Source organism: Grammomys surdaster, unplaced genomic scaffold, assembly GCF_004785775.1.
Source record: "Grammomys surdaster isolate TR1022 unplaced genomic scaffold, NIH_TR_1.0 270, whole genome shotgun sequence".
Classification (NCBI taxonomy): Eukaryota; Metazoa; Chordata; class Mammalia; order Rodentia; family Muridae; genus Grammomys; species Grammomys surdaster.
Genome location: NW_021604711.1, coordinates 2,772,448 through 2,798,410, shown reverse-complemented (window position 1 = coordinate 2,798,410; position 25,963 = coordinate 2,772,448). Strand labels below are relative to the sequence as shown.

The window sequence follows — 25,963 nt, the reverse complement described above, 5'->3', positions numbered from 1 at the left end:
AGGTATCACTAAAGGTGTAATAATGGTATTCATATCTTGGCAGTCACCAAACAGCTCTCTAACTGGACTTACAGCCTGCTCAACAGAAAGGAAATCGTATCTGGTACTAGAAACCGAGCCAAATACCGGGGGCAAAGTTTCTATTACCTACAACCTCTACTTTACTAAACTAGCATAATTCCTAACTGCATTCTAAAACTAATCCTTATGCCCACAGATAAGTATATCTCTCATTCCCCACATCACTGAAGCTTCTCTTTGCAGCAAGTGGAGACTATTATAGAAAACCACAACTGGCCATAATGCTGCGATCAACTGATTATGGAGTACCCAGCCCCAGTGGATACATCTACAACACAATACCTACTTCCAAGGCTCAGGGAAAATGTCAGAAGGACCAGGAAGATTTTAAGAGTCTTAGGACCAGGAAGTCTGACATGAGATTGTATCTCTTAGGAATAACAGGGAAGCTACACCTATGATACCCTAACAATATGGCTATTTAAACAAGACTTGGACAATGACAAAACCAATAGACATGATAATATGGAAAGAGGAAATCTCATGGGGCCGCATTCCTAGACAAAGAACTATACACAACTAATGACTGCAGAGAGAGGAAGAATTAGTCTTTCCCAGGAATGAGCCCTTTAATTGGTTATCCAATACAAAGCAGTCAGCCCTGAAATTGTCAGCACAAACAACACTAAACAGACCCAGCAGGTTGTGTTTATGTATTTATGCATATATAGGTAGCAATGCCAACTAAAGAGAACCAGGCTGTTGATTTGAGAGGGGGTGGGAGGGACATGGGAGGGGTTAGAAGAAGGGAACATGTAAGAAGCTGGAGGGGAGAAAAAGAAGGGGAAAGTGATATGGGTATACATTTTTAAAAAGTACGTAAATAACCAACCTTTTTTTTTAAAAAAGAAGAAAAATAATAAAAGAAAAGAGAAGAAAATAAACATCCTAGGAGAAATCTCTTCCTTTCCCTATAAAATCAGTTTTACAGCCCATCTTTCTAGAAGCATTGTGGCTAAGTCAAAGGACTCCATAATAAGAGCATAATGGAATGGCTAACCTACTCTTCTGGTTAGACTTTCTGTATGTAATAACATGTGACACTGTTTCCTGGTGCATATCTGAAAACTAGTATCATTTGCTTTCTGCTCTAGAAAAGCTCCCCTCCCTGCCAGCCACCATTTTAAATCCTTCAGTTCCACTTCTAAACTAGCCATCTGAGCTTTGAGCAAGGGTGGACTTCAGTCCCCTCTCATGAGAGTGGGCAGTAGCTTCCAGTGCCTGAAGGTCACCTTGAATGCCATACTTGACCTCTCTGTGCCTTAGTCTTTTCAGCTGTGAAATGGGAGGAAAAGAGGATAGCTCCCAAGAGAGAGGACCTAACTTAGCTCACCATGTTTACCATAGCTAACCTCTCACTGGAACACAGCGGTGATTTCTGGGCTATCTCAGGTTACCATAGCTAACCTCCCACTGAAACACAGTGACACTTCCTGGGCTATCTCATCTATGAATGTCTCCACATTCCTTGGTGGAGTTGAGTGGCTTTGAGAAACTATTTGGCTTACAAAGCTTAAAATATTTGACAACTGGCACTTGAAAAACAAACAACACACAAGAAAGGTGCCACTGCGGCCAAGATCAAGTCATAGGTATAATAATAAATGCTAATGTTAACACTTCATGTGCTTCAGGGATGATTCTAAACTCCTCTGCACCTATTACATTGTTTAGTTCTCACAATCTTTTTTGGTCGTGTGTTTTGTTTTGTTGACAGCGTCTCATGTAGCCCACGCTGGCTTTGAATTCTGTATGTCAGAATAGAGCATTCCCAGTGACACAGACATACAAGTACAGCCAGAGTAAGTCACTGAGGCAATATGATTTTTGCACACTGGTCTACAGTGACCCAAACCAGGTGAGTAACCACACTGGGGCAGGAAGTTCACTCAGTTTTTATCTTGAAGAGGGCAGTGGCTGTGTAATTCTACTGGAAAGAGCTTGACTGCAAAACTTGATGTGATTCATAATTGGCGTGAAGGGGAGGGTGTAATGGAGTCAAATCTCAGGAATGTCTGGCATCCAGGGCAAATAGGCGTGTACACAGAGCTTCACAGGATGGGGAGGTTTGTAGGCTCCCGGCCATTGCTGAGCTAGCCATCTCTGAGAGAAAAAGATTGTTCTTCACATGTACAAATGAGAGGATAACATTCAACCTATGACTCTCCTACCTCTGCCTCCTTCCTGCTGGGATTATAGGCACGTGCCTCCACGCACGACTAGTCCTCACAACCCAAAGAAGGAGCCACTACTTATGATAGCTTCCTCTTGAGGTTCACACCACAGGCTAGCCTTCCCACCTGGAGACTAGGTAGGCCTGCACCATAGCTGACTGGCACTGTATTTCAGAGTGCCACACTCATTTTTCTTTCTTCTTCTTTTTTTTTTTTTTTGGTTTTTCAAGACAGGGTTTCTCTGTGTAGCCCTGGCTGTCCTGGAACTCACTCTGTAGACCAGGCTAGCCTAGAACTCTCAAACTCAGAAATCCGCCTGCCTCTGCCTCCCAAGTGCTGGGATTAAAGGCGTGCGCCACCACCGCCTGGCTACACTCATTTTTCAAGAATACCTATTTTGTCTTTCTTCCTCCAGGAACATTTTGAGGGTTCTTAAGATATGCAGCACAGAAGGGAAGGAGAACGAAGAGTGGAGAAAAGATAGGCTTCACATGACCTGGCTCCATCTTGCCCAAAAGAATTCTACCTACCTGTTAGACAGCAGCTTCCTCCTAGATCACATCCTTCTTTTGAGAGGAAAACACCTTTAGACGTGGGATGCCCAGGGAAAGTGAAACAATTGGGTATTTTAGGACATGATGTTTACAAGGAGGTGAAACGACAAGATGTTGGAAAGGGAAAGAAACACTCTGTCTGCACAGAAGCTCCATTAAGACAGGAAATAAACTGCTCAAAATAGCTTCCAGGAGTTCCTGAAACTGACCAGATTTACAAGGTCCCTCCTACGACAAGAGTATGTGCCAGTGACTTTTAGATAAGTCAAACAGTAAAGACTTCTGGGACAAGCCAAGCAATTTGGAAGAAGCATGAACCAGCCAGACTGCCTAGAAGTAACGCTCAGAGCAACTGAGCCATTTAGCAAAGACACCTTTGGAGCTGCCTGAAGGCTGGGCAGTATGCTCCAGGTTTCCAGCGTTCATGAGCTATCACCTATGCTGGGGTGGGCTTTGGTGATGCAACTGTCTTTGAGTCATCTCTGGCCCTGTATGTAACCCCTAATCATCACCTTGTAAGTAACTTCAATAAAACTTATGAGCTTACCAAGTTGGACTTTAGTGGTATCCATATTTTGATCTGCCGTGGGTTCCCTATCTGTGGCGAGTAGGTGGGTGTACACATTTTCCCAAGAAAATTTTGTCACACAACATCCTCCATTCCACCTGCAAAGAGCCTATTACCTGAATCTGGCAACTTGAAAATGAAGGAGCCGAGGAGCGACTCCGAGCCAGAGGCTCAGACGCTGTGAGGAGCGACTCCGAGCCAGAGGCTCAGACGCTGTGCTTGTGAGTCCACAGCCAATGGAGACATCCTGCTGTCCTTGACCTCAGAGCCTTTCCCCCTTTCACCTCTTTAATCCAGTGATAGGAATCCTCTGTAACAATCTAATCCTCAGAGGAACTTTAGCTCACACTAATTGAATAAATACATCCCAGAATGAGACTCTGGAATACGGACTTAAAAAAAATGCCCTGGTCTTCAAAAGCCAAGGCCCTGTCCACTATTCCCAGACATATCTGAAGATAAGGAACATTGGGTATTATTTAAAAATTCAGAATCTTGGAAGCATTTGCTCCAAAAATGTGAGGAACTGAGCGCATTCGCAGACCCCGTGTAAAGCTTGGTGAGGTACCATACAGCTAAAATCTCAGTGTGCCTAAATTTAGCTGGGAAGTGGAGCCAGACGAATCCCAGGACGACTGAGGTGTGCACACAGCTGTAAACAACAGAGACCCTGCCTCAAGTAACTTAAAAGGCAAGGACCAGCACCCGAGGTTGTCCTTTGACCTTCATACTACATGCTTGGGCATATGTATATAGTATACATCTCACACATAGATAATACAAACAAAAGTCAGAATCCTATGAGTCTCAGAAAGGAAGAGAGCCCACCTCTCATTTGTGAATAGCTGTGTGGAAACATCCTCAATGGCCACCCACAAGAGCTTGAATAAATTACAATATAGCCACACAATGAGCAGCAAGGAAGCAGTATAAAAAAATGACCTACCTGATATGATGGTTAATCTTCATTGTCAGTTTGATTGGATTAAAAAATCCCTAGAGCATCAGTTGGGAACACCTTTGGGTGTGTTTGTGAGGGTATTTCCAGAGAAGATCAATTTTGCAGAGAACTGGTCCTGAGTGTGGGGACTGGATGTAATCCTGAGTGAATATTTTCGTTGACTCAGTAATGGTCATGTGTTGTTGACTCAGGAGTGGCCATATCAAGGACCACTATGCTTTTGATCCATGGAAATAGCAAAGTGTTCCTCTGGCAAGGCTCAGAGGAATTTTGACAAAGCCCTCCCTTGGTCCAAGTACAAATGCTAAAGATTGATTGGTCTTTAGCTAAAACAAATATATGCAGAAAGTATGACCACAGCTTCCTTCTCCCAGTGGATACAGGCTGAGACTGCTCCTCTAGAGAGACCTCTTACTAACTAAGCCTGACTGTTCCTTCAGCTGTAAACAGTAAGTTCACCTTATTCAGTTGTACGTAATAAAGCCACCTCCTCAATTCAGATGTATAAATTAAACTAAGTTTCCAGGCTGCTACTGGTGTCTCCATCCGAGTAACCCACCTGAGCCCTGATTTCTGTACATGTGGCTATGTGTCTGTCCTTCATTCCCTCAATTTTCATCCACTGCCCTAGTCTGGGCAACCCAAAGCTATGCAGGTTGCACAGGAGTGGTCACCCAAGGGTGGGCAGCACCATCTTGGATGCTCACACTGAATAAAAAGTGAAAAGGAACGGAACTGGCATTCCCAACTCGTTGCTTCCCATCTATGGAGAAGTGAACCATGCAGTTTCACACACCTGCTTTCAAGGTTACCGGCAACTCCTGCTGTCATGCCCCACTGACCAGGATATATTGTAGCCTCAAATTGTGAACTAAAATACAAGCAAAACAAAGAAAAGTACCTTTTATTCCCTCCCAAGTTGCCTGTTTTCAGGCATGTGATCATAACATACTCAGAATCAGTTCGGTGTCAGTATGGATATATGAATTCCACAGAAATGATGTTAAATGAGAAAAGCCAAGAACACTGAGCAGACTCTGACTTACACCATGTCAAAGGTCAGACAAGATAATTGAGAACAAAATAGTGGCTACCTCTATGTGAACATATGTGAGTTTGTATAAATTTTGCTACTTCCCTAGAGGCATTCAAGGGTGACAGTCACAACCACACAGCAAGACTCAGCTGCCTTTGGGTCCCTCACGGGAGGCCCTCTTCTTGCTTGCTTGCTTGTTGGGGATATATATTATACACCACAGTGAAAGCAACATAGGGAATCATCTTTCTTGTTTGGTTTGGTTTTTGACATAGGATCTCAGTCTGGAACTGGCTGGCCTTGAGCTCACAGAAATCAACCTGCCTTTGCCTCTTCAGGGCTGGGTTTAATTAGAAGAGTGCACAACTACAACTGGCCTGAATCACCTCTTTTTGAGTTAGGGCCTTGTTTTATAGTCCTGGACAGCTTGGTATTCTCTATGAAGTCCAGGCTGACATCAAACTCACAACAGCCTTCTCTCAGTTCCCCAAGTGTACACGACATTTATCTAAAATACTATGCATGCTAAGTAAGTTCTTTGCCACCGAGCTACATCCTCAATGAGTCAATCTTACGTAGACGGCTTAATGAATGTTTGTATTCTAGGCTTCTGAGAAGGGAACCCAAAGCTATAAGGCTCAAACCTGGATTTTATAATCTGATAGGGGAAATAGTTGAACATGATGGAATAATATGTCTTCATCTCTTCAGTTGTGGCTAGGAGTTGGCTGGGTATCCACTCTCTGCTAGGCACTGAACTAGGTGGGGAAACGCAGTGGTAACCCTGCCCTAGCTCTGCCCTAGAGATGCTGAGGCTAGTGGAATTTTTAAAACTCTTCAGTGTTGTTCAATTTCATTCCTTGCATCTCTGACAGACACCGCTCTAGTTCTGGCTACATCTGTACTCTTTGGTCTTTCGTAATCATTTCCTGATGGATCCCGTTTCTAAACTCCTGCTTGCCATTTACTTCCCAGACCAAAGGTCCCTATGTGAGTGCCCAGTCAAAAAAATCCATGATTGTACTGGGACAGGGTTCAGTGGTAGAGCCCTTCCATAGCATAAAGATCATGGGTGCCACCCAATGTTTCATACTGTCTACAATCCAGGTGACTGTAGTGCCAGCCTGAAGACATCAATTCTCACTTGCAAAGTACTTAATTGTCACCATAGGCAAGGTCCTATCGTGCCCTGAGCCCAATGGGTCTCTTCTTTCAAATAGTCATGAGATAATAGTACCCACCAGCTGCAGCATACCTGCCTCCGCAGGGAGCCTGAGCTTGTACCACTCATTCATCCCCCTAATGCCTCCTCCTTCAGGGCTGTTTGAATCTCTGCAACACCCTACTGACATCCAGGCTTCTGTTTGTTTACACAGACTGGTCTGGATGTCCTGAGCCAATCAAACAGCTGTGGTGATCTGGAATGTCTTTCCTTCTTCAGGTGGAGTCTTCCTCAGTTTTGGACTGTTCAAGATCCTGCCTTTACCAAGACAACCCGCCCCTCCCCCTACTGTGAGTCAGGGGTTTTCTAGGCAGGGGTCCCACAACCTTTGAGTGGAAGGTTTCTGTTTGCCTCTTGTTTCTATGAGTTTGCATTTGCTTGAGGTCAAGCTCTTGTCAGGCTACCACTCAGGATCCCTGAATCACTCTTCCTCATGCCCACAGCTGTGACGCCAGTGGGATGTGGCAGGCCCGGACAACGTATGCTCAGCACTTTCTTAATAGAGTAGCCTTGATTGGCCCCAAGATATGGGTAGAACTTTAAAATATTTTAAATTTAGTGTGTGTGTGTGTGTTCGCGCGCGTGCACATTCGTAGAGGTCAGAGGACAACTTGCAGGAGTTTGTTCTCTTCTTCTACCTTGTGGCTTCAGGGGACTGATCTCAATTCATCAGTCTTGGTACCAAAAGCCTTTACATACAGTGCAATCTTGCTGGCTCTAAGTCTTTCTTTTAAACAGGTTGTACATGCTCATAAAACAAAAAACAAAAGGAACAAAAAGGTTTTATAATGAAAATTAAAAGTAGGTCACCTCCCAATAACCCAGTTCTTCTCCCCAGAGGCCACCATTGGTATCACTTTCTGAGTATTCAGTGCAGACAAGAACTGTCAGTCTCCCTTTACTCCTCCTTCTTTATTTTGGAAATTTTTAAATCAACAAGAAGGTTGCAAGAATAGCCCAGTACACACCCTTTTCCAAAATTCACCAATTAACGATTGGCCATATTGTGTGAAATATTTTGCAAAGATTATTATCACCGAATGCTTGCAACACCTCACATTCGTGTCAGTTTTGTACATGTGGTCAGTGAGGGTAAAGGACCTGCTCACAGCCGGATCAGAGCTGGGCTTTCCCCTCAGGCTGCAGGCAAACTTTGATCTGGGTTCCTTCATTCCCGATTCCTTGTGCGGGAAAGCATTTCTTTCTCAAAATGGAAATACACCTCCCTGGGGTAGTCACCAGATGATCAGTGGAAAAGTACACAACTCCGAAGGCATTTCTCTCCTAAAGCCTCCTTGTGACCTGAGCTCAGCTGCTCTCAGTGCCACCACCTGCTTCAATATCACCTCCACCATGAAGAATGAGTTATAATGCTCGGCCTCTGTTAAAAACCGCAGGCTTACTCCTGACACTGCCAGCCAGCTGAGCCTGGAATCTTAGGTCAAAGTGATTCCTCCTTTCCTTCTTGCCTCCCTCCTTCTCCTCTCCTCCTTAGAAACGTCTCACTTTGGTCCAGACTGGCCTTAAACTCTCCATCCTCCTAGATCTGCCTTACGGACCGCATACTCCTTTCTTGCTCCTCCTCCCCCACTTCCACCTGCATACCTTGGGACTGAACATCTCTTCTTGCTCTCTGCTTAGATCCAGCTCACTGCTGCTGGAAGCAGTCTATCTCCTAAGGAGCAGGGGTTGTCCCCGTCCATCCCCCTCTCCTCCGCCCATTCTGGATTCCGCTGTCCTTTCCAAGTGGCCTTTTCCCTAGGAGTCTGGAAAGACTCCCAGGCAAGAGTGGGCAAGAGTGGGCAAGAGTGGCCTGGAGTACATAGTTCGGGCCCCTTCCTGCAGAGTGACCTTGCACAAACTATTCGCAGTGTTTGAGCCTTTGTTTCCTCAAGCACAAAACGAAGGTAAGAGTGCTTAACTTTAGCAGAATTGGGCTCCCATAATAGAACTGACAACTTCTCACGGCTGCTGACATCTTCTAGTCACCTCGGAAACACTATGTCTTATTACTTAACTGTTCCGCGCGCCTCAGTTTCCTTACGTAAAACCGGAATGGTTAGGGAAAGATTGTGGAACTTTAATGATCTAAACCACGGGGAGCACTTGAAACATTCCTAGCCTTTACGGTGCCATCTGGGTAGACCACAGACCTAGCACACAGTAGGGGCGCAGGCTAGACGAGGCAGAAGGCCGCAGCGAAAAGGCTACGAGAGGGACAGGGGCCCGCAGGGAGACCGCGGAGATCCATGGCGTCCTTCCGGGAGCAGCCCAGCCCAGCACCGCAGCTGTCAGGCCGCGGGCGGCGGCGCCAGTCCACCAAACCTGAAAGTTCCATCCCAGCGCCTCCACCTTCCCAGCCTGGACAAGTTACCTTGCGCCCGCTGCTCCCGGTCCCGCCCCCGCCATCCATTGGTCGACGGGTTTCTTTGTTAGCAGGAGCGTGCGGGTGCCATTGGCCCGCGGGGGTGCCGGTTGAGGCGCCCCGCCCCGCCCCGCCCCGAGTGCGCGCGGCGCCCAGCTCGGTTCGTTCGCGGTGGCGGCGGGCGCCCGGTGAGCGCGACGGCTGGACTTGCCGGCCGGCGCCTGGGGGGCGGCCGCGGTGGAGCCAGCGGCCCGAGGCCTCGTCCGTCCATGGGCCCACAGCGGCCGGGCGGCGGGGCGGGGCGCGAGGCGGCGCGCGCGCTCTGAGGCCGCGGCGAGCAGGCGGGGCGCGGCGCGAGAGGGGAGGCCTTTCCGGGCCTGCGGCGGCCAGCGCAAAATGCGGCGGCGGCCGCGCTGAGTCCCCGACCTCCGGGAGCGCGCTGGGCCGTGGCGGCCCGCTCCGCGGCCGCCTAGCCGACATGTCGGCGGCCAAGGAAAACCCGTGCAGAAAATTTCAGGCCAACATCTTCAACAAGAGCAAGTGTCAGAACTGCTTCAAGCCCCGCGAGTCGCATCTGCTCAACGACGAGGACCTGACGCAGGTGAGCTGCCGCGGGTGCGGAGCTGGGAGTCCTGCCTGCGAGTCATGCCGGGGAGCGCAGAGCCTGCGAAGGCCTAGAGAAAATAAAAATGGAGCAGGAAAAAAAAATGCGTGAGAGTTGGGGGATGGGGTTGGAATGGGGGCGGGAAGAGTATCGATAGAGCCGGGACAAAGGGAAAATCCTCAAGAATGCCGAAAAATAACATCCTTTCCCGTTCCCATAGCTCTGCCGTGTGATTCATGCTTGTTGGGTGACTCAAAAATGTCTGGTTTCCCTGGATAGGAACAAAGTGGGGCTTACTTGCCGCTTGTCAGGACTACCCACTCCCCCCACCCCCCGCGACTTGTCTTGGGGCTGGACTCAGACTTGGCCACCAGACTGTCCCAGGAATTGGCTTGTTTGCGTGGGTCACTAGTTTCCATCTTGTGGAATACAGCCTGCCCTCTTTCTAAGTCACTGTCACCATCAGGGTCTGAAGAGAGATGAGGTGTCTTCAGTTGGGGATGGGTGGGTCTTGCTCTTGAACTGAAGGTAGGAATAGCTTTTGTTGAGGGGTAGGGGCTTCCCTTCTTTTTTTTGCTCTCTGGCACAGAAGTCCAAGAAGATCTGTGCATTCTAGGGAAAGTTGGTTCCCCGCCTCTTATCTGTCCTTAATCTGTTAGTTCGGATTTTGGACTAGGTTAGAAGCTCTTCCTAACCTGTGTCAAAGTCACAGTCATGGAAAACACAGGTCTAGACTTCCAAGTCACAGTCATGGGAAACACATTCCTAGACTTCCAACCTCGGAGCAGTGTAGGAGATTGTGAATTTGTGTTGGTACAAGGTCTCCAATTTGTGCTACTGGCTCTTGGGAACTGCTTGCTGTCAAGTTTCTGGTGTTGAAGATTCCTGGCCTTGTTTGCAGCACTCTGGGCAAGCCCTGTACATCCTGCTCACCTTTCCCCCTAGCCACCCTCCGTTGCCTCCCAACACCTGCTTGACCCCCTGCTTGCTGACTGCCAGTGGAGTTCCCCATGGTTCCAGCCCAGTGCCCCCTAGTTGTAGCCACTCCTTTTGGAAAGAGCTGTTTAGACTGAAAACATTGCTTTGAAGTGCCCTGGTTTGGCTGTTTTTAAAGCCTTTGTGGGCAAGCAAGCAGGCAAGCAAGGTTTGACTTGTTTTATGGGGCAAACCAGAGTGGAGTAGTAGGGCAGGGGTTATGGCATCTTTCTGTGAGGTCAGATTTCCAATAGCCAGGAAGTAATCAGGAAGCTTAACAAGACTCTCCAAGTCTCAGTCATTGGTTTGTTAGAACACCAAGGGCCTTAGAGACCTGTCTGGGAATGGTAGGACTCTTGAGAGAGAAATGTCATTTCCTCTTGTCATTTGGACCTGTTCTGGGTAGCAGTGTATGGGATATGAGGTGACTGCTTGTGACTTTCTGAGGTCTGACCTTGAATGAGTCCCTTTACCTCTGTTTTAATTTCCATATCTGTAAACTAGTAATAGTGATACTGGCTTATTTCTCCTAAGGTGTTGTGAAAAGCAAGAAATATGTTTCATTGAGCTTTCCCCCTTACAATTTAACAAACTAAAAAACCACTGATAGAACAGTCAACTTTGGTTTAAGAAGTTTCTGGCCTTGGCAAAGACTGTTTTGAGGAAGGTTTGTAAGTTTCCAGGTTATTTGAAGCAACTGCCTAAACTGGTAATTAGATATTTATGCTACACAGGGGCTGTTTTTCTGATTCTTGAATGAATGAATGGAATCTAAATGTTTGAGCCTAACTGTTAAAAAATCTGCTGATTATTAGTTAAATTCAAGGGTTGAAGCCAATTGAAAGTATTGAACTCTCGAGTTTGTTGTTTTCAAAATGATTCCACTTTGAGACAGGCCTGAGACCTCCAGGGCAACTGGAATAGTAGTAGTTCCTAAAATAATGAGTAGGGTTATTTGTGTGGGGAGAGATTAGCCCAGACTTCTACCTCCTGGGATCTTTCAGGAAGAAACTGCTCTTGAAAGGAGAGCAGGGAGACTGGAGGCTCTTGCCAACAGCGTTTGTCCCTGCTCTCTGTATCCGGTTCTCCCAGAGCCTTTTGCTCTCCTTATGGCTCCATTAGAAAACCTCAGCCAATTGGTTCCTGTCAGCCTCCCCCAATTCCCTGCTTCCTGCTGCCCCTCCCGCCCAGAGCTTATTTTAGACTGTCCAAGCTGGAGGATACATCAGCCATCATCAAAGCCACCCCCTCTGTAATAGTTGAGGATGTGAGTCTAGGGAGGCGGGGACAGTTTCTGCTCTCAAGGATGTCATCTTCCCAGGAGCACACATTCCTTTAAGCCTTCTGATTTGAGCTTTATTTCCTCAGCTGTTGGTTTTGTTTATTTGTTTTCCCCTAGAGAGGTAGGGAACCTCTTTCAGGCCTGCCTATGTTGTGGCATCAAACTGGGAAGCTCTTGGAGGTCAGTTAAGCTACCCACTTCCTTTCCCTGAAGAAAATCCTGAAACTCAGAAGGGAAAGAAAGCCTTGCAGGAGAGTAGCATGGACTCTAAGTGCCCTTGTTATCCACAGCAGCCACCCCATGAGCACATCAGGATAGTTGAGTTTCAGAAGGTGCCTCAAAAGTGCTGTTTGGGGCCATTGCATCCTGCTTTCCAGTCCCTGGAATTCAGACGAATCTGTGATAAGCTAATCAGCTTTCTTGTCACCAAGGTGATGCTGTGCTTGCTCCACCACTATTCTCAGGGTGATATTTTTCTTCAGTCCTCTTGTGCATTATTCTGCATGGACCCAAATATCACTTAAACCTTTTTTTAAAAAGGTAACATTCTTACTGTGTGGTATGGACATCCTCTTGACACCATGCACCACCACCATGACTCAGTTCTCTCCTTCCATCATGGTTCTGGGGATAAACACAGGTCTTTACCTGCTGAGCCATCTATCTCACTGCCCTCATTCAACCTTTAAAAGCCTGAACTTTGTATTTGTTCCACAGTATTTATTTCTGCTTGAGAATGTTTAGAGATCCTTTTTATGTTGTTACATCTAAAAACATCAAAATCGTTTTCCATGTGGGCCCTTTTGGGATGTACTATAATTTAATCCATTCCCTCAGTGATGGACAATTAAGGCTGCTGATGAGGTTTTGCTGTTATAAATAGTGAATACAGCCAGCAAGACAGTTTAGCAGGTAAAAGTGCTTGTTGTGTAAGCCCAACCCTGGTGACATGAGCTCTTTTTCCTAAACCTACATAAAGATGGAAGGAGAGACCAAGTCTATAAAGTAATTCTCGGACTTTCACCTGGGTGCTATGGAATGTATATGACCGTACACACTTCATATGTACACTCATGCATGCCAACAACACACTAATTTTAAAAATTAAATGCTGTCCTCTTAAAAGATTTATTTTTATTAAATTTAATTATCTGGAGGAGTAAGGGTGAGTGAATGTGTGTGTGAGAAAGAGGGGGGTGAGAGAGAAAGAGAGAATGAATGAATGCATGAGAGAGAGGTGGGGCGAGATTGATTTCGTGTGTATGTGTGCGTATGTAGAAGTGGAAACCAAAGGTGTTAAATCCCTGGAGCTGGATTCACAAATAGTTGTCAGTTGCTTGATGTGGGTGCTGGGAATTGAACTCTGGTCCTCAGGAAGAACAACAGATGCTCTCTGAACCCTTGAGTTGTTGCTCCAACCCAATTGTATCTATCTTAGCTTTATAGTGCTTTTGATTGGGTGTATGCGTGCAGGAATGTAAATATTTCTCTGGGACAGGTACCTAAAAATAAAATGCTTGGGTTAACATAAAGCTCACTAAATTTCCAAATCAGTATCATAACATTTTCAGAAATGGACATTACCAAATAATTTCATTCTTTAATGAGTTCCCTGTTAAACTCCCCCCACCCCACCCCTTTTTTTTTCTTTTGGTTTTTCAAGACAGGGTTTCTCTGTGTAGCCCTGGCTGTCCTGGAACTCACTCTGTAGACCAGGCTGGCCTCGAACTCAGAAATCCGCCTGCCTCTGCCTCCCAAGTGCTGGGATTAAAGGCATGCACCACTACTGCCCATCTAAACTCTCCTTTTAAAGATTTGGTTTTTAAGTTATTTTTAGTCACATATATGTGTGTGTGTGTCTTAATGTGGATATGTACAGGTGAATGCAAGTTTGAAGGAATCCTATATAGCCCAAACTGTCCTTGAACTTGCTGTGGCATATATTGAATTGTTGATCCTCCCGTCTCCACCTCCAAAATGCTGGGATTAAATATAGGTATATACCATTCTTTGTAGTATTTGAGTTATTTTTCTTTGTCCTGTGGATTGTTTGCATTGCATTGTTTGTTCATCTTCACATTAGGCCTTTCTCCCAATGATCCGTAGTTTTTGTATATGCTTTTTGTCAGGGTCTACAAACTTTGTATAGAGGGTTTAATATAATTTAGACTTTGTGGGCCATATAGAGTCTGGAATTATGTTACTGTTAAGGTACATAATGGGCTATAGATAACACAGGAGCCCAGTGGATGTGGCTATATTCTGGTAAAACTTTATTATCAAAAACAGGTAGCTACTTGGCTTTATTGACCTGGGAGCTATAGTTTGGGGCCTATTCCCCTACACATACATGGCAGAGTCCCCCCCCCCCCCCAAGTATCACTTGTCTCTCTGTGTGGCTATTTTTTATACAGTAGTTTTAAAATGAATGTAGTTGGGACTGGGGCCACAGATCATAGCAGAACACGTATATTAAAGTACAGGTGAATGCAGTTAAATCTGTTTTCCTTTATCATTTGTAATTTTATTAATTTATTGGAATTACACTTATTTAGTGTTATGTATTATTGGTTGGTTTACAGTTATTTTTATGTTTAATTTTTCTAATTTATCAGACTTGGTTTTAGGAAAATCACAAAACTAAAGGCAGAGGACCTAGAAGAGGTCATAGGGGTAGTCCAGATAGATCCCCAGGAAGATCTTCACTCCATAGCAATGTTAAGAACTAGAGAGAAGGAGGTTGAACATATTTCCTGGTAGAGAAAGCCAAAGCGTATTGAAGTATTTATTAAAAATGTATTTATATTATGTGTGTGAATTTTGCCTGCTTGTGTATATGTGTGCCACATATACATTTGCATGCCTGTTGCCTTGGGAAGCCTGAAGAGAGGGTATCAGATCCCATGGAACTAGAGTTATAGGTAGTTGGTAGCCATCATATAGGTGCTGGAAACCAATCTCAAGTCCTCTGCAAGAGCTCTTAACCTCTGAGCCATCTTTCTAGCCCCAGTTATCTTTAACACAGACAGAGAAAGTTAATTTGGAGTGGCTTTAGGTAGAAATTCTGAGGTAAATCTAACCTTGTGGGGGTGTATATCCAGTGTAGCTTCTTAAGGTGGAACCATCCACCCAGAGTCAGAAGTGAACGTTGAGCTCAGTGAAAGTCTGAGTGTTCATTTGGGTGTCTGCTGAAGGTACAAATGTGAGTGGTTTACATAGAGGAAAGTAAGTGCAGAGAGACAACCTCCATTGCCACATGCAGGTAGAAGAGGGAGGCCCTGATGGAAGCTGGGAGGTAGCTTAGAGAGGGCTGCTCAATGTGGGGAACAGGTCTCTCTGGGAACTCCTAGTCCTTCTGATCTGATTATGTCTGTATTAGTACTGCCATGGCTACAAGGGCTGTAGAGTGGGAAGTTCTGATACAGAGGGCTAAGCTAAGACTGTATTTCTGTGGAACATTTATTCCATCAGGGCTCCATTTGGTTTTCTTTTTTTCTTAGAAGTTCCAGGATACAGAAATTGTCTGACAATGCTTATCTCAGGAACAATGTAGAAATGTCTTGTTCATCTTTATTTTAGACTATTGGTGACCATATACAGTTGTTGTATGTTTGGCAGGGGATGTGACTGAAGTTCCAGATACATAAAATCCCCTTAAAAATAACCAAGGTCATGAGAAGATTCAATATCATTAGTCATTAGGGAAAAGCAAATAATAATTACAGTGAGATTCTACTTCATACTCACAGAGGATGATAATAATTCTAAAAACAAAAAGCCACAATTTAATAAAAGTAGATGAAGAGCTAAAGAAATTTCAACCCTTGGGCTTTGCTGGGGGGACAAGATGGTTGTCACTGCTATGGAAAACAGTCTAACAATTTCTCAAGAAGTTAGATGTCAAATTATTGTGAGCCAACAGTTCCAGAAAAATTGAAAGTAGGTATACTCTAATATTTGTATGTAAATGTTCATAGCAGCAATGGCCAAAAGATAACAAAAGTTTGAAGCAATGAGGCAGTGTTGACAACCTGTAGCTCCATACAGTGAACTGTACTTTCATGTAACAAGGAGACATATATCATATGTATCATAGGTGTACCAAGGGATCATGATGCCAAGTCAGACTCACACACAAGAGATCACAGTATAGGAATGATGTCTTTCTTATATGTGTATATTTTTATATACACATTTATATGTGTATATTATACACATAATGACCAAAGTAAGTACATCAGTAGAAACAGAAGGCAGGTTGGTGGCTGCTAGAGGCTGGGGCTTTGAAGGATGGTGGGGACATTTACAGTATCTGGTGGTTTCTAGAGTATAGACTAGGGATTGGATTTTCTTTTTCCTTATAGGGCCAGATAGCAAATATTTTAGGTTAGATAGGTCAACTGGCAAAATCAAGACATTTTTATAATTATTTATATAATCATTTAAAGAATGTGAAAGGGAGCTAGGTATAGTGATACTCACCTTTATAAGTACTTGGGAGATAGAGACAAGAGGACCACAGGTTTGAGGTCACCCTAGGCTACAGAGTGAATAAAATCAAATAAATAAAATGTAAAAGCCATAAAAATACTTTACAATTTTATTATAAGAGAGTGAAAATGTGTCCATGTGTGTGCATGGGGGAGGGGTCAGAAGCTAACTTGGTGGAGCTGCTGCTCTCCTTCTGCCTCTATATAGGTCTCAGGATGTAACTTAGGCCACCACAGCTTTTGCTACAAGAACTTTTTACCCACTGAGCCATCTTGCCAGCCAGCTCTCTTATATTTTCTTTAATCTGATATATCCAAAAGCATTATCATTTCACCATGTAAAGAAGTTTAAATGTAGAGGCAGGTGGATTTCTGAGTTCGAGGCCAGCCTGGTCTACAGAGTAAGTTCCAGGACAGCCAGGGCTACACAGAGAAACCCTGTCTCAAACAAACAAACAAACAAAGTTTAAATGTGCATATTTCGCCTTCTGGTGAGATTTGATTCATACAGCCACCTTCTTGGTGCCTTAGCTAATGCATAGCTGCTGCCCAGCAGTTCTGGTCACATCTGGGTCTTCCAGGATCTTCATAGACTAAGGTATAGCATATGGGAAGAAGGCCTTATTTCCCCTCACCTCAGTGTTAGCCTGCAGATAACTCTGGGCTAGAGGCCCTTGTATTATTTTTTTTCTACTACTTGTCTGGACCCTTTCTCTTGCCCTTAGTGTCTAGTGTCTTTCTGCCAACTTTTGGGCGGTTTTTTTTTTTCTATGAATATCACATTTTCTTTAGTAATTAATTCCTTTTTGATATATTCAGAAACTCTCTGTGGGTTCTGACCCCACCCTTGCAAAGTTTGGTGGCAGAAGGCAGAAGGATTCTGACAACAGCCCAGACTGTCTGCAGGTTAGCCTCTTGGGAAGTTAGTGAGTTCTGGAGCAGGCTTGAGTATGTCTTTGGTCTCTGTGCAGCACATAGTTGCAAGCCATTTGACTGAGACTATGTCTCATGAAGCTTCTTTGATCTTTGATCTCCCAGTGTTTGGCAGGTGTCTTTTCGCTTGCTTCCCTGGGCTGAAATTTCCTTCAAAGTTATCTTTCCCTTGCCATGCAGAAGGACAGTGGTTCAGAGCTGTGTTCTCTTTGCACAAGTGTGCCAGGTGACTCAAAAACTTGACTTGGGGCCTTTGACTTGTGGAGTGGGCATCTGCCTTCTGCTCATTGGGAAGGCATGTTATTGTATCTGTGCAGACCCTGAGTACCCCTACATGGTCATCAATGTTCTAAAGCATACTGGTGGCCTTTCCTGTGGGTAGAAGCCTTGTCTTGAGCCATCTTGTGACTACCAGAACCCCATGCCATTTTAATGAAATCAAGGCATTTGATTTGAATATTTGTATTTATTTATTTATTTATTTATTTATTTATTTATTTATCTGCTTGCCTTCATGTTTGTTTGTTTGAGACAGGGTCTCTCTGTGTAGCTCTGACTGACCTGGAATTCCATTGTGTAGACAAGGCTGGCCTCAAACTCACAGAGATCCACCTGTCTCTGCCTCCTGAGTGCTGGGATTAAAGGTGTTCGTTACCAAACCAGTCTGAATATTTGTCTTTAAGTGGTTCTCAAGTTGCTTAATTTTTTTTAAAACAAAATTATTATATTTTATTTGCATGCATCTGCACAATGATTTGGAATATTCAGCCTCAGACAGAAAACAAGTCTTTATCCTGAGAACTTCGTTCTCCAGGCTTCCCTTTTTCCATCTGCATGACATGGATGGCCCAGTTGGATAGTTTCAGACTTCCAGTAAGTCCCAGATCATTTCCCCAAAGCACAGCTCCATATGGTACTGGCTAGAGTTCTGGGTGACAGAGGATCTTAGGTCATCCCTGAGGACCTGAGGGGTGATTTGAAAACTCTGCTCCAGATTTTGCATTGTTCTACTTTCAGTAGTTGAAGCAGTTCCCAGCAGTGACCTGCCACTGCCCTCTCATCTACTCCCACAGTGTCATTATGCCCTTCTGGAGAAGGTGGGGAGAGCCAGTGGGTTGATTTGCTGGCGCTTTGTCTCTAGAGCTGGAACTGGAATCTTCCAAACCACTCACTGGTTTTCTCAGTCAAGGTCACCCTAGTTCACATGAAACCACAGTGTAGTTTTGCCTGGGGTGTTTCTAGCTCTGTCTTCTGGATTTGGGTTAGGGATACCACATGGCCTTGGTGAGTGAAGCTTGTAGTGGACCAACGTATTTGGCTCTGCACCTCCTTCATCCCTGCCCCAGCCTGAAGATGTTTGATTACCTGTCAGATTCATAATTCTATAAGGCCCAAGAGACTAGAGGTCAGTTTGACTGGTGGCAGCCTGACTCCCAGGCAGAGGCAGGTACTGCTCACTGTCATCAAGTTGATCCACATGGGAGCTGTGACACAGAACTTAGGTCCTTGTGACTCCTATGCTCACTTTCCACAGTTCAGGAGGGCCACCTTAACATAATTTGGCATTAATCTTTTGCCTGGCTTGGGCAGCTCTGTTGTCAGGAGTTGGTGTGTTATAGATAAGGCATAGTGCTAAGAAAGAGGGGCCTGTCCCTTCCCCACCCCTCAACCCTGTTAAGTTCATGAGCTGTCTTTCTTTCATAGATGCAGCAGCGAAGAGCTGGGAGTTTGTGCCTGTGTTGCAGGAACGTTAGTATGGGCTTTCTAGAATTTGGTCTTCTTGCCCTTGGCAAATTAACCTGTTATCAGAGAGAGATTCCCTAGCTTAGGGATATATACAGGGAATGTGTGTGCAGAATGTGTGTCTTCACCTTCTGTAGCTATGATGAGCTGCAGGGAACCTCATGCCCCCCCCCCCCCGCCCCCAGACAGACTACTGACCTGTGGTAATGGTCACACCTTTAGTATATCTATGAACAGGAGTCACTGGGTTTTTTTTCCCCTGAAAGAATTCAGAATTGGGAAATAACCATGTCCTTGATCTTCACAGGCACTGGTTTAACAGACAAACTGGCTCCTTGGTACACTCTGTGAATGTGATTTCTTACCTTCTTGTTCCTACCGTGGCTGAAGGGGCAGTTGAAATGGGAACAGCTGCTCAGAGCCTCAGTGGAGTAGAGAAAGGGGGTCATTTTCAAGGTCCCCTGGTTTACACTCTGAGCTTTGTTGTTAGGACTAGGGAAGACACTGGGGCATGGGAGCCTTGGGACCCTGTGAGGTCAAGATATCTGCCTGGTTTCCACTTTGAGGATGTGCTGTGACCTAGAAATCTGACAGCTGCACTTTTTCATTTTGGTGTGCCACATAAGATAGACAGTTGGAATAGTAGTAAGCAAGCTTTCAGTGCAGATTTGGTTCACATCCAGCATTTTTCCTATGGGTTGAGCAGCCTTGTTAGGGTTAAGTATCTGTGCTTTCATCTGAAACTTAGGGCTATTTTAACACCTATCTTGGAAGTCTAGAGAACAACGAGATATGAGATACACATACAACCCTTAGTAACTGCAGGGTTACAGGAGGGGCCGAGCTCAAAAATACCATGTAGAATGGGCACTCAGTAAACAGGATGTTTTGCAAGCACTGAACATGGAGTACAGAGTGAACATGTGGGACATAGACCCTGCCCTTGGAGTATATTCAGCACTGCTTTTTTTTTCTGTCGAACTATGTAACTCAGCCTGTCCTTAAATTCAGTACTTCCTGCTTTAGTAGCTTGAATCTTGGGATTACTGGTGTATGCCACCACACCTGATCCATCTGTCCTGAGTGTCCACTTGACTGGGCCTGGCTTTCTGGGCAGATGCCATAAAGGGCTGGAGCTAAACAGGGTGCCTAGAGCTAAACCAGGTGGGAGATTTTGCTGGATAGTTTATGTCAACTTGTCCCAAGTAAAGTCATATGAGAGGAGGAAACCTCAATTACGAAAATGCCTCCATGAGATCAGGTTGTAGGCAAGCTTGTAGGTCATTCTCTTAATTGGTGATTGATAGAGGAGAGCACAGCCCATTGTGGGTGGTGCCATCCCTGGGCTGGTGATCCTGGGTTCCATAAGAAAGCAGGCTTAGCAAGCCAGTAAGCAGCACTCCTCCATGGCTCCTGCTTCCAGGTTCCTGCCCTGTTTGAGTTCCTCCCCGTCTTCCTTCAATGATAAAGTGATATGAAAGTGTAAGCCATATAGATCCTTTCTTCCTCAACTTACTTTTTGGGCATGGTGTTTTCAGCGAAACGATAGAAACCCTAACTAAGAGAGAGAGAGATTAAGGCTGGAGAGACTTGCTTGGACTCTATACTGAAGCTGCAATTGAGAAAATGAGCACAAATAAGGGATATCTTGTGACTTTTCAAGAGAACTAAACTTGAAGCCTGTTCTGTCTCTCCCAGCCTACCAGTGGTGAGCCCCTGGACCCCGATGTTTTTCTTCCATAGCTATTCTGTACCTCTGGTGCTGTTTTCACACTGGCCAGGAGAGATCAACAGGTTCTGCTCAGTCTTGTTTGTTTGTGTAGGTTTGCTTTCTGGAAGATAGCAATATGAGGATTGAACTGGTTTGAAGACTTTTTAGAATATAGGAAGTGAAAGAACCAGGTGTCATCAGCTGAGATTTCTACCTCAGGCTGTCAGAGTCCTCTTCATGTAGAAAATGGATAGATAACACAGGAGGGAAATGCAAAAGAACCTCGGCTCATCCATGCTATGTCCCCGGTTGGTATGCGCAAAACAGTTACCTAAGTGCCAGGTAAAATGCTAAGGTAGGCAGAGGACAGACAGCCTTAGCCATAATCAGGCTAGGTCAGGACTGCTGGCTGGGCAGGAAGTCTGGCCAGGGTGTGTTCTAGCCCTTGGTCTCCAGCGTTGAATTGGTCCTTCAGCTAGCACATTGTCCTGCTGTCTCAGGGCTCTTTTAGATGCTTAGCCATATGGAATGGAAACTACTGAAGGCTCTTCCCATAGGGACATGTCACCTGGGCAGACAAGCCCTCTACTTTCCAGAAGTTTGTGAGTCCTCTTTGTGGACCATGGTTAGCTGGCAGCACATGGTCTTCCATGGTGCACAGGTGTTTCTGGTTTGAAATTATAGGACTATCAGCTTGCTCTGGAGTATGCCTCTCTCTTCCCATGGTATTCATAGCTGACAGAAACGTTGTCCCAGGCTACCATTAACTCTTTGATATTCACAACATTCTTACAGGTGTAGGGATAAAGGGCTAGGTGTGGAGAAGTCCTGTGACTTGTTGGCAAGAGCTATGCCAAAGCATAGACCAGCTCCCATGCTCCTGGATAGATGCAGATTCGCTGTCTGCCAAGTGGGCAAGCTAGAGCATCCAGTCTGGGCTGTCCTTGTTTAAGTGTGCTATCTCATGCCTGTCTTTCTGTCATGCTCCTGTCCTGGTTTTGTTTTTGTTTTTAATGAGAAGGGTGGCTGCATGGTCATGACTTCTGTACAAAGCCGCTGCCAGGAAGCTGTCTGACATCACTATCATTCTCCCTCCCTCTCCCACAAATGGCACCGGACTCTTAACAGTCTCGCAGCCATGAACAGGCTGTCAGGGAAGAGGCTTTTAATAACAGCCTAGGCCCTACCAGGGCCTAGGCTTGTAGGGCTCTCTTAGGCTAGTTGGAACAGAGGGGAGAAGGTATAGCCCATATTTGTAGCCCTGCCTGCTCTGTGCCAAGGGTGTGGGATCTGTTGTATTTTTGTTTGTCTTTGTTCTTTAAGATGTAATTCATACAACATAAAATTAGCCACTTGAATTTATTTAACACATTCACAGTGGTAGTTAACCACTACCATGCTCTAGTTGAAGTTGTTTTCTGCACCCCAGAACACCTCATAACTGTTCGGCCATCCTGAATCCCACCCACTTCCTATCCCCAGGTGCTTACTACTTAGAATCTGCTTTCTCTTACTATGGGAATTTCATAAAATGGAATCATAGAACTTGTGACCTTTAATCTGTGTTCTTTCACTCAACTAATGTTCTTATGGTTTCCCTATCTTGAGTACTACTTAGAATTTCATTCATCTTTTTTTCATAATTTATGATATTTCAGGATATGACTGTACTACATTTTGTTGATTTATTCCCAGTTAACGGCATCTGGATCATTCCTACCTTTTGTCAAATGGAGTTGTTTTGCTGTGAATATTTGTATATAGATTTTTGTTTGAGCATCTACTGTTGCTTTTCCTGTGGAGATCTGAGGGTAGGATCTCTGGACTGCTACATTTCTGCTAGTAGGCTGGATTTGAATCAGCGCCTGGGGCCAGATGTTGGCCTGTCTGTCATGTGATAGAGTCTGCGGTGGGGCTGCCTAGAGCCCAGTGGGATGCCCTTCCTGGCTGTAAGTACAGTGAACTCCCTAAGGGCACACTGTCTCAGGAATCTTGGGATTTCCACTCTTTCTACCCTTTTATCTAACTTGAGCTGCTTAACTGAAAACAACTAAGGCACCTGTAGGGACTGTTGGCAAGAAAGCTCAAGGGCATAGGACTGGAAAGCTGGATAGCCCAGTGATGCAGGCTCACTGGAGTGTGAGGTTACTGGGGGCTGGAAGGAACTCCTGTTGCCTAGAATTGGGTCTCAGATGATTTTGGGATTTGTCGGAGAGGAAAGATCTTCTCAGTCCTGTTGGCCTACAGTATTACAGTTTTTTATTTGTTTTTTTCTTTTATTATTTTTGAAACAAAACATGAAACTTTGAGACTGGCTTGATGGTCTACACTATTGGCCTTAGCACTAAGGAAGCTGAGGCTGGAGGATGATGAGTTCAAGACCAGGGCAAATGGTACCTTAGTGTTTATGAAAAATGTGTCTTATGGGTCCTTAAAAGAATATTACAACTGCTGATCTAACTCAAGGTGATCTGTTTGCAAAAGACTCCACATGCCTCAAAGTGATGATCCTGCCATGAAGAATGCAGTGTGGATAGAGACAGGGCAGCAGCCAAGGGAGACAGGTGCGTGAGTGCAGGCATGATTGGCAGAGGGCTGCTAGGGATGCAGAGCAGGAGTGATCACAGATTTTGTGGACACTGCCTGCTCTTGCCACCAGCCTGCTCTGGATTGATTCATACTTCCAAAGCTCCTGGGGACTTAATGAAGCACAGGTGAGGTCATCAGCACTTGGGAAGGACTTCATGTGAAAACAGACTTCTGAGATATGAGTGTGCTTTGGGGCTGCAGGTAGGGTGACCTCAGGTGCCAGAGATGTTTTGGGGTGGCGTCTGGAGCTATATGCAGTCTATGGACTATTTAGTGGGACAGGCTCTCCTCATTGACTTTGCAGCTGACTTCATTCTCTATCTTTCCTGGAATTGGGTTTTGGGTAGGGACCCTCCTCTAGATCCTCACGTAGAGCTTAGTGTTGATATGGCCAAGTCAGTCACCCTCTGCTCTGTGTGAATATGGGTATTAAAAGTGGAGGTGGGTATGGAGGCATAGTCTCAGCTCTTGAGAAGTGGAGGCAGAAAGAGTTTGAGGCTAGCCTGGTCTGTATATCAAGTTCCAGGTTAGCCAGAGCTACATAGTGCAATTCTGTCTTTAAAAAAAGACAGAGTGGAGAGGTACTTTTGGAATTCTTGGTCTAAAAGAGGCTATTAAACCCTGTACTCTAAGTGCTCCAGTAGAGGAAGGGAGGATGGCTTAAGGGCCATGATGATCAAGCGACACCATTGACAGTGCTATTGGGTTCTTGAAGAAGCTGGGGTCTACTCATGCATATCCGCAGGAAATTTTACTCTTAGTAGCTAGATGAGAGTTTTGATGTCTAACTAAGTAAACCTCTCTGGACTCTGATTTTCTATGTGTATCACAGTTCTTGTGATTATATGCTAATGGGTGCCTGTCACAGTTTCCCCTTGCTTCATTTTTTTGTTTCTCATGTCCCCCTTCTAGAAGTCTTAGGGACAGTCTGGGTAGGTTTTCTTGGAGAGATTTGATTCTGAACTTGGTCTTTGAGGCTGGGCTGCCTGGCTTGTGCTTACCCACAGGGAACTTCTTGGGACTCCTTTCTTTCCATCATCGTCCGCTCTTGTTCTGTCCCTGAGAACTAACTGCTCATACATCACATTGATAGATTATGTTTATTTTTATAGTCTTAGATGTTCTTAAAGATAATTTTATTTATTTGTATGTGTGTCTGTCTTTGCACATGTGAGTGTGTGTGTGTGCATGTGTGCGTTGTGATGTTAGCTGATGCCTGATAGGTCAGGTGGTTGTGAGATACTTGATGTGGGTGCTAGAAATTGAACTTAGGTCCCCTGGAAGAGCAGCAAGCACTCTTTCTATGGACCCAACTCTCTAAGTCCTCTCTTAAGACGTTTTATTAATAGCTACTAAACTTGGGTACAAGTTCGCAATCACAAAGGATTGAAATAACCCTAAGGGGTATGTGAGGAATAGTTGGTCACACAGAAATCAATTTCTAACACATGGTACAATATAAGTGAACCTCGAAAACATGAAGTTAAATGAAAGAAGCCAGACATAAGAGATACCATGTATGAGTCCATACTTACATAATCCCAGAACAGGAAAATCCATATAGACAGCAAGTAGACTAGTAGTTGCCAGGTGCTGGAAGAGATGGCAGGATTGGAGAATGGCAGCTAAAGAGCTCAGGTCTCCTTTGGGGATGATGACAGTGTTCTAATTGGTAATAGCAGTACAATACACTATTGAGTTGTAAACTTTAAGTAGATAACTTGCACGCAATGTACTGCTAACTCCAAAAAAATGATTGTAAGAATATATCCAGTTACCACCTCTAACTCACTTATGTTTGGGCCCACATTATCTCTTTGTTAAATCATTACAGATAGCCTCTTACTACGATGTAAAGATTTTTTCACAGTGGTGTGGAATTTTCCCAAGTAACTAGTCTGTCTTCCACTCAGTGCCAGGTTCTACCCATTCGTGACTAATCAGCATCAGGTAATGGAAAAGGCTCTGTGGGATGGGATTGTCCACTTATGGGCCAGGGTAAGCAAGCACCTTTACAGTGGGTAGGTTTTCGTCATGATGCTCAGGAGTTTGGGGTGTTTGGTATATTTGTAGTCAAGGATGCTATGAAGAGGACAAAGAGTTTATCAGGACAGGACCTATCCTAAGCCTAGGAACAACTGTATTTGACATTGATTTCTCCCCATCTTCCTGCCATTTCTGTCTCACTGTTCCTACCAAAATGAAGTTAACCCTCTCCAACCCATCCTTGTACTTTTAGGTTCCTCTGGTCATGGAAGCACCCTGCTTTCCACACATAGCATGTGTGCCTACATAGGTGACAGCATTAGCAGGTGCCTTCAAACATCAGTACCCATTGCCTCACCAGTTGTTTGCTTTGTCTTCACTTCTGCCCTTTGTTCATCTTGAGCTGCCAGAAGAGTAGAGTTGGCTGGGCACATCTCTTTCAAAAAAAAACCTGAAAAGACAACTTGGGGTGGTGTCTCAGTGGTTAAGAGCACTAGCTGCTCTTGCAGAGGACCTGAGTTCTGTACCCAGCAACCACATGCTGGCTTGTAACTGTTTGTGACTTTAGGTCCAAGAGTTCAGCAACTTCTGTTTTCCTTAGGTACCACATGCATGTGGTACACATGCATGCATACATACATACATGCATACATACATACATGCATACATACATACATACATACATACAT

The 25,963-nt window shown here is 44.9% G+C and overlaps 1 protein-coding gene across 3 annotated transcripts in view; it reads left to right on the top strand.

The window, feature by feature from the left end:
* Positions 1-9,366: 9,366 nt before the first annotated feature.
* The window catches only part of Mprip (myosin phosphatase Rho interacting protein), a 102,704-nt gene continuing 86,107 nt past the window's right edge, over positions 9,367-25,963 (top strand). The window contains exon 1 of one of the 3 annotated variants that reach the window (XM_028776581.1): positions 9,367-9,562. In XM_028776581.1, the coding sequence (XP_028632414.1) occupies positions 9,440-9,562 (123 nt within the window). In that variant the 5' untranslated portion in view covers positions 9,367-9,439. The remainder of the gene's footprint in view (positions 9,563-25,963) is intronic. The other 2 variants (XM_028776580.1, XM_028776579.1) reach the window with 2 other exon arrangements.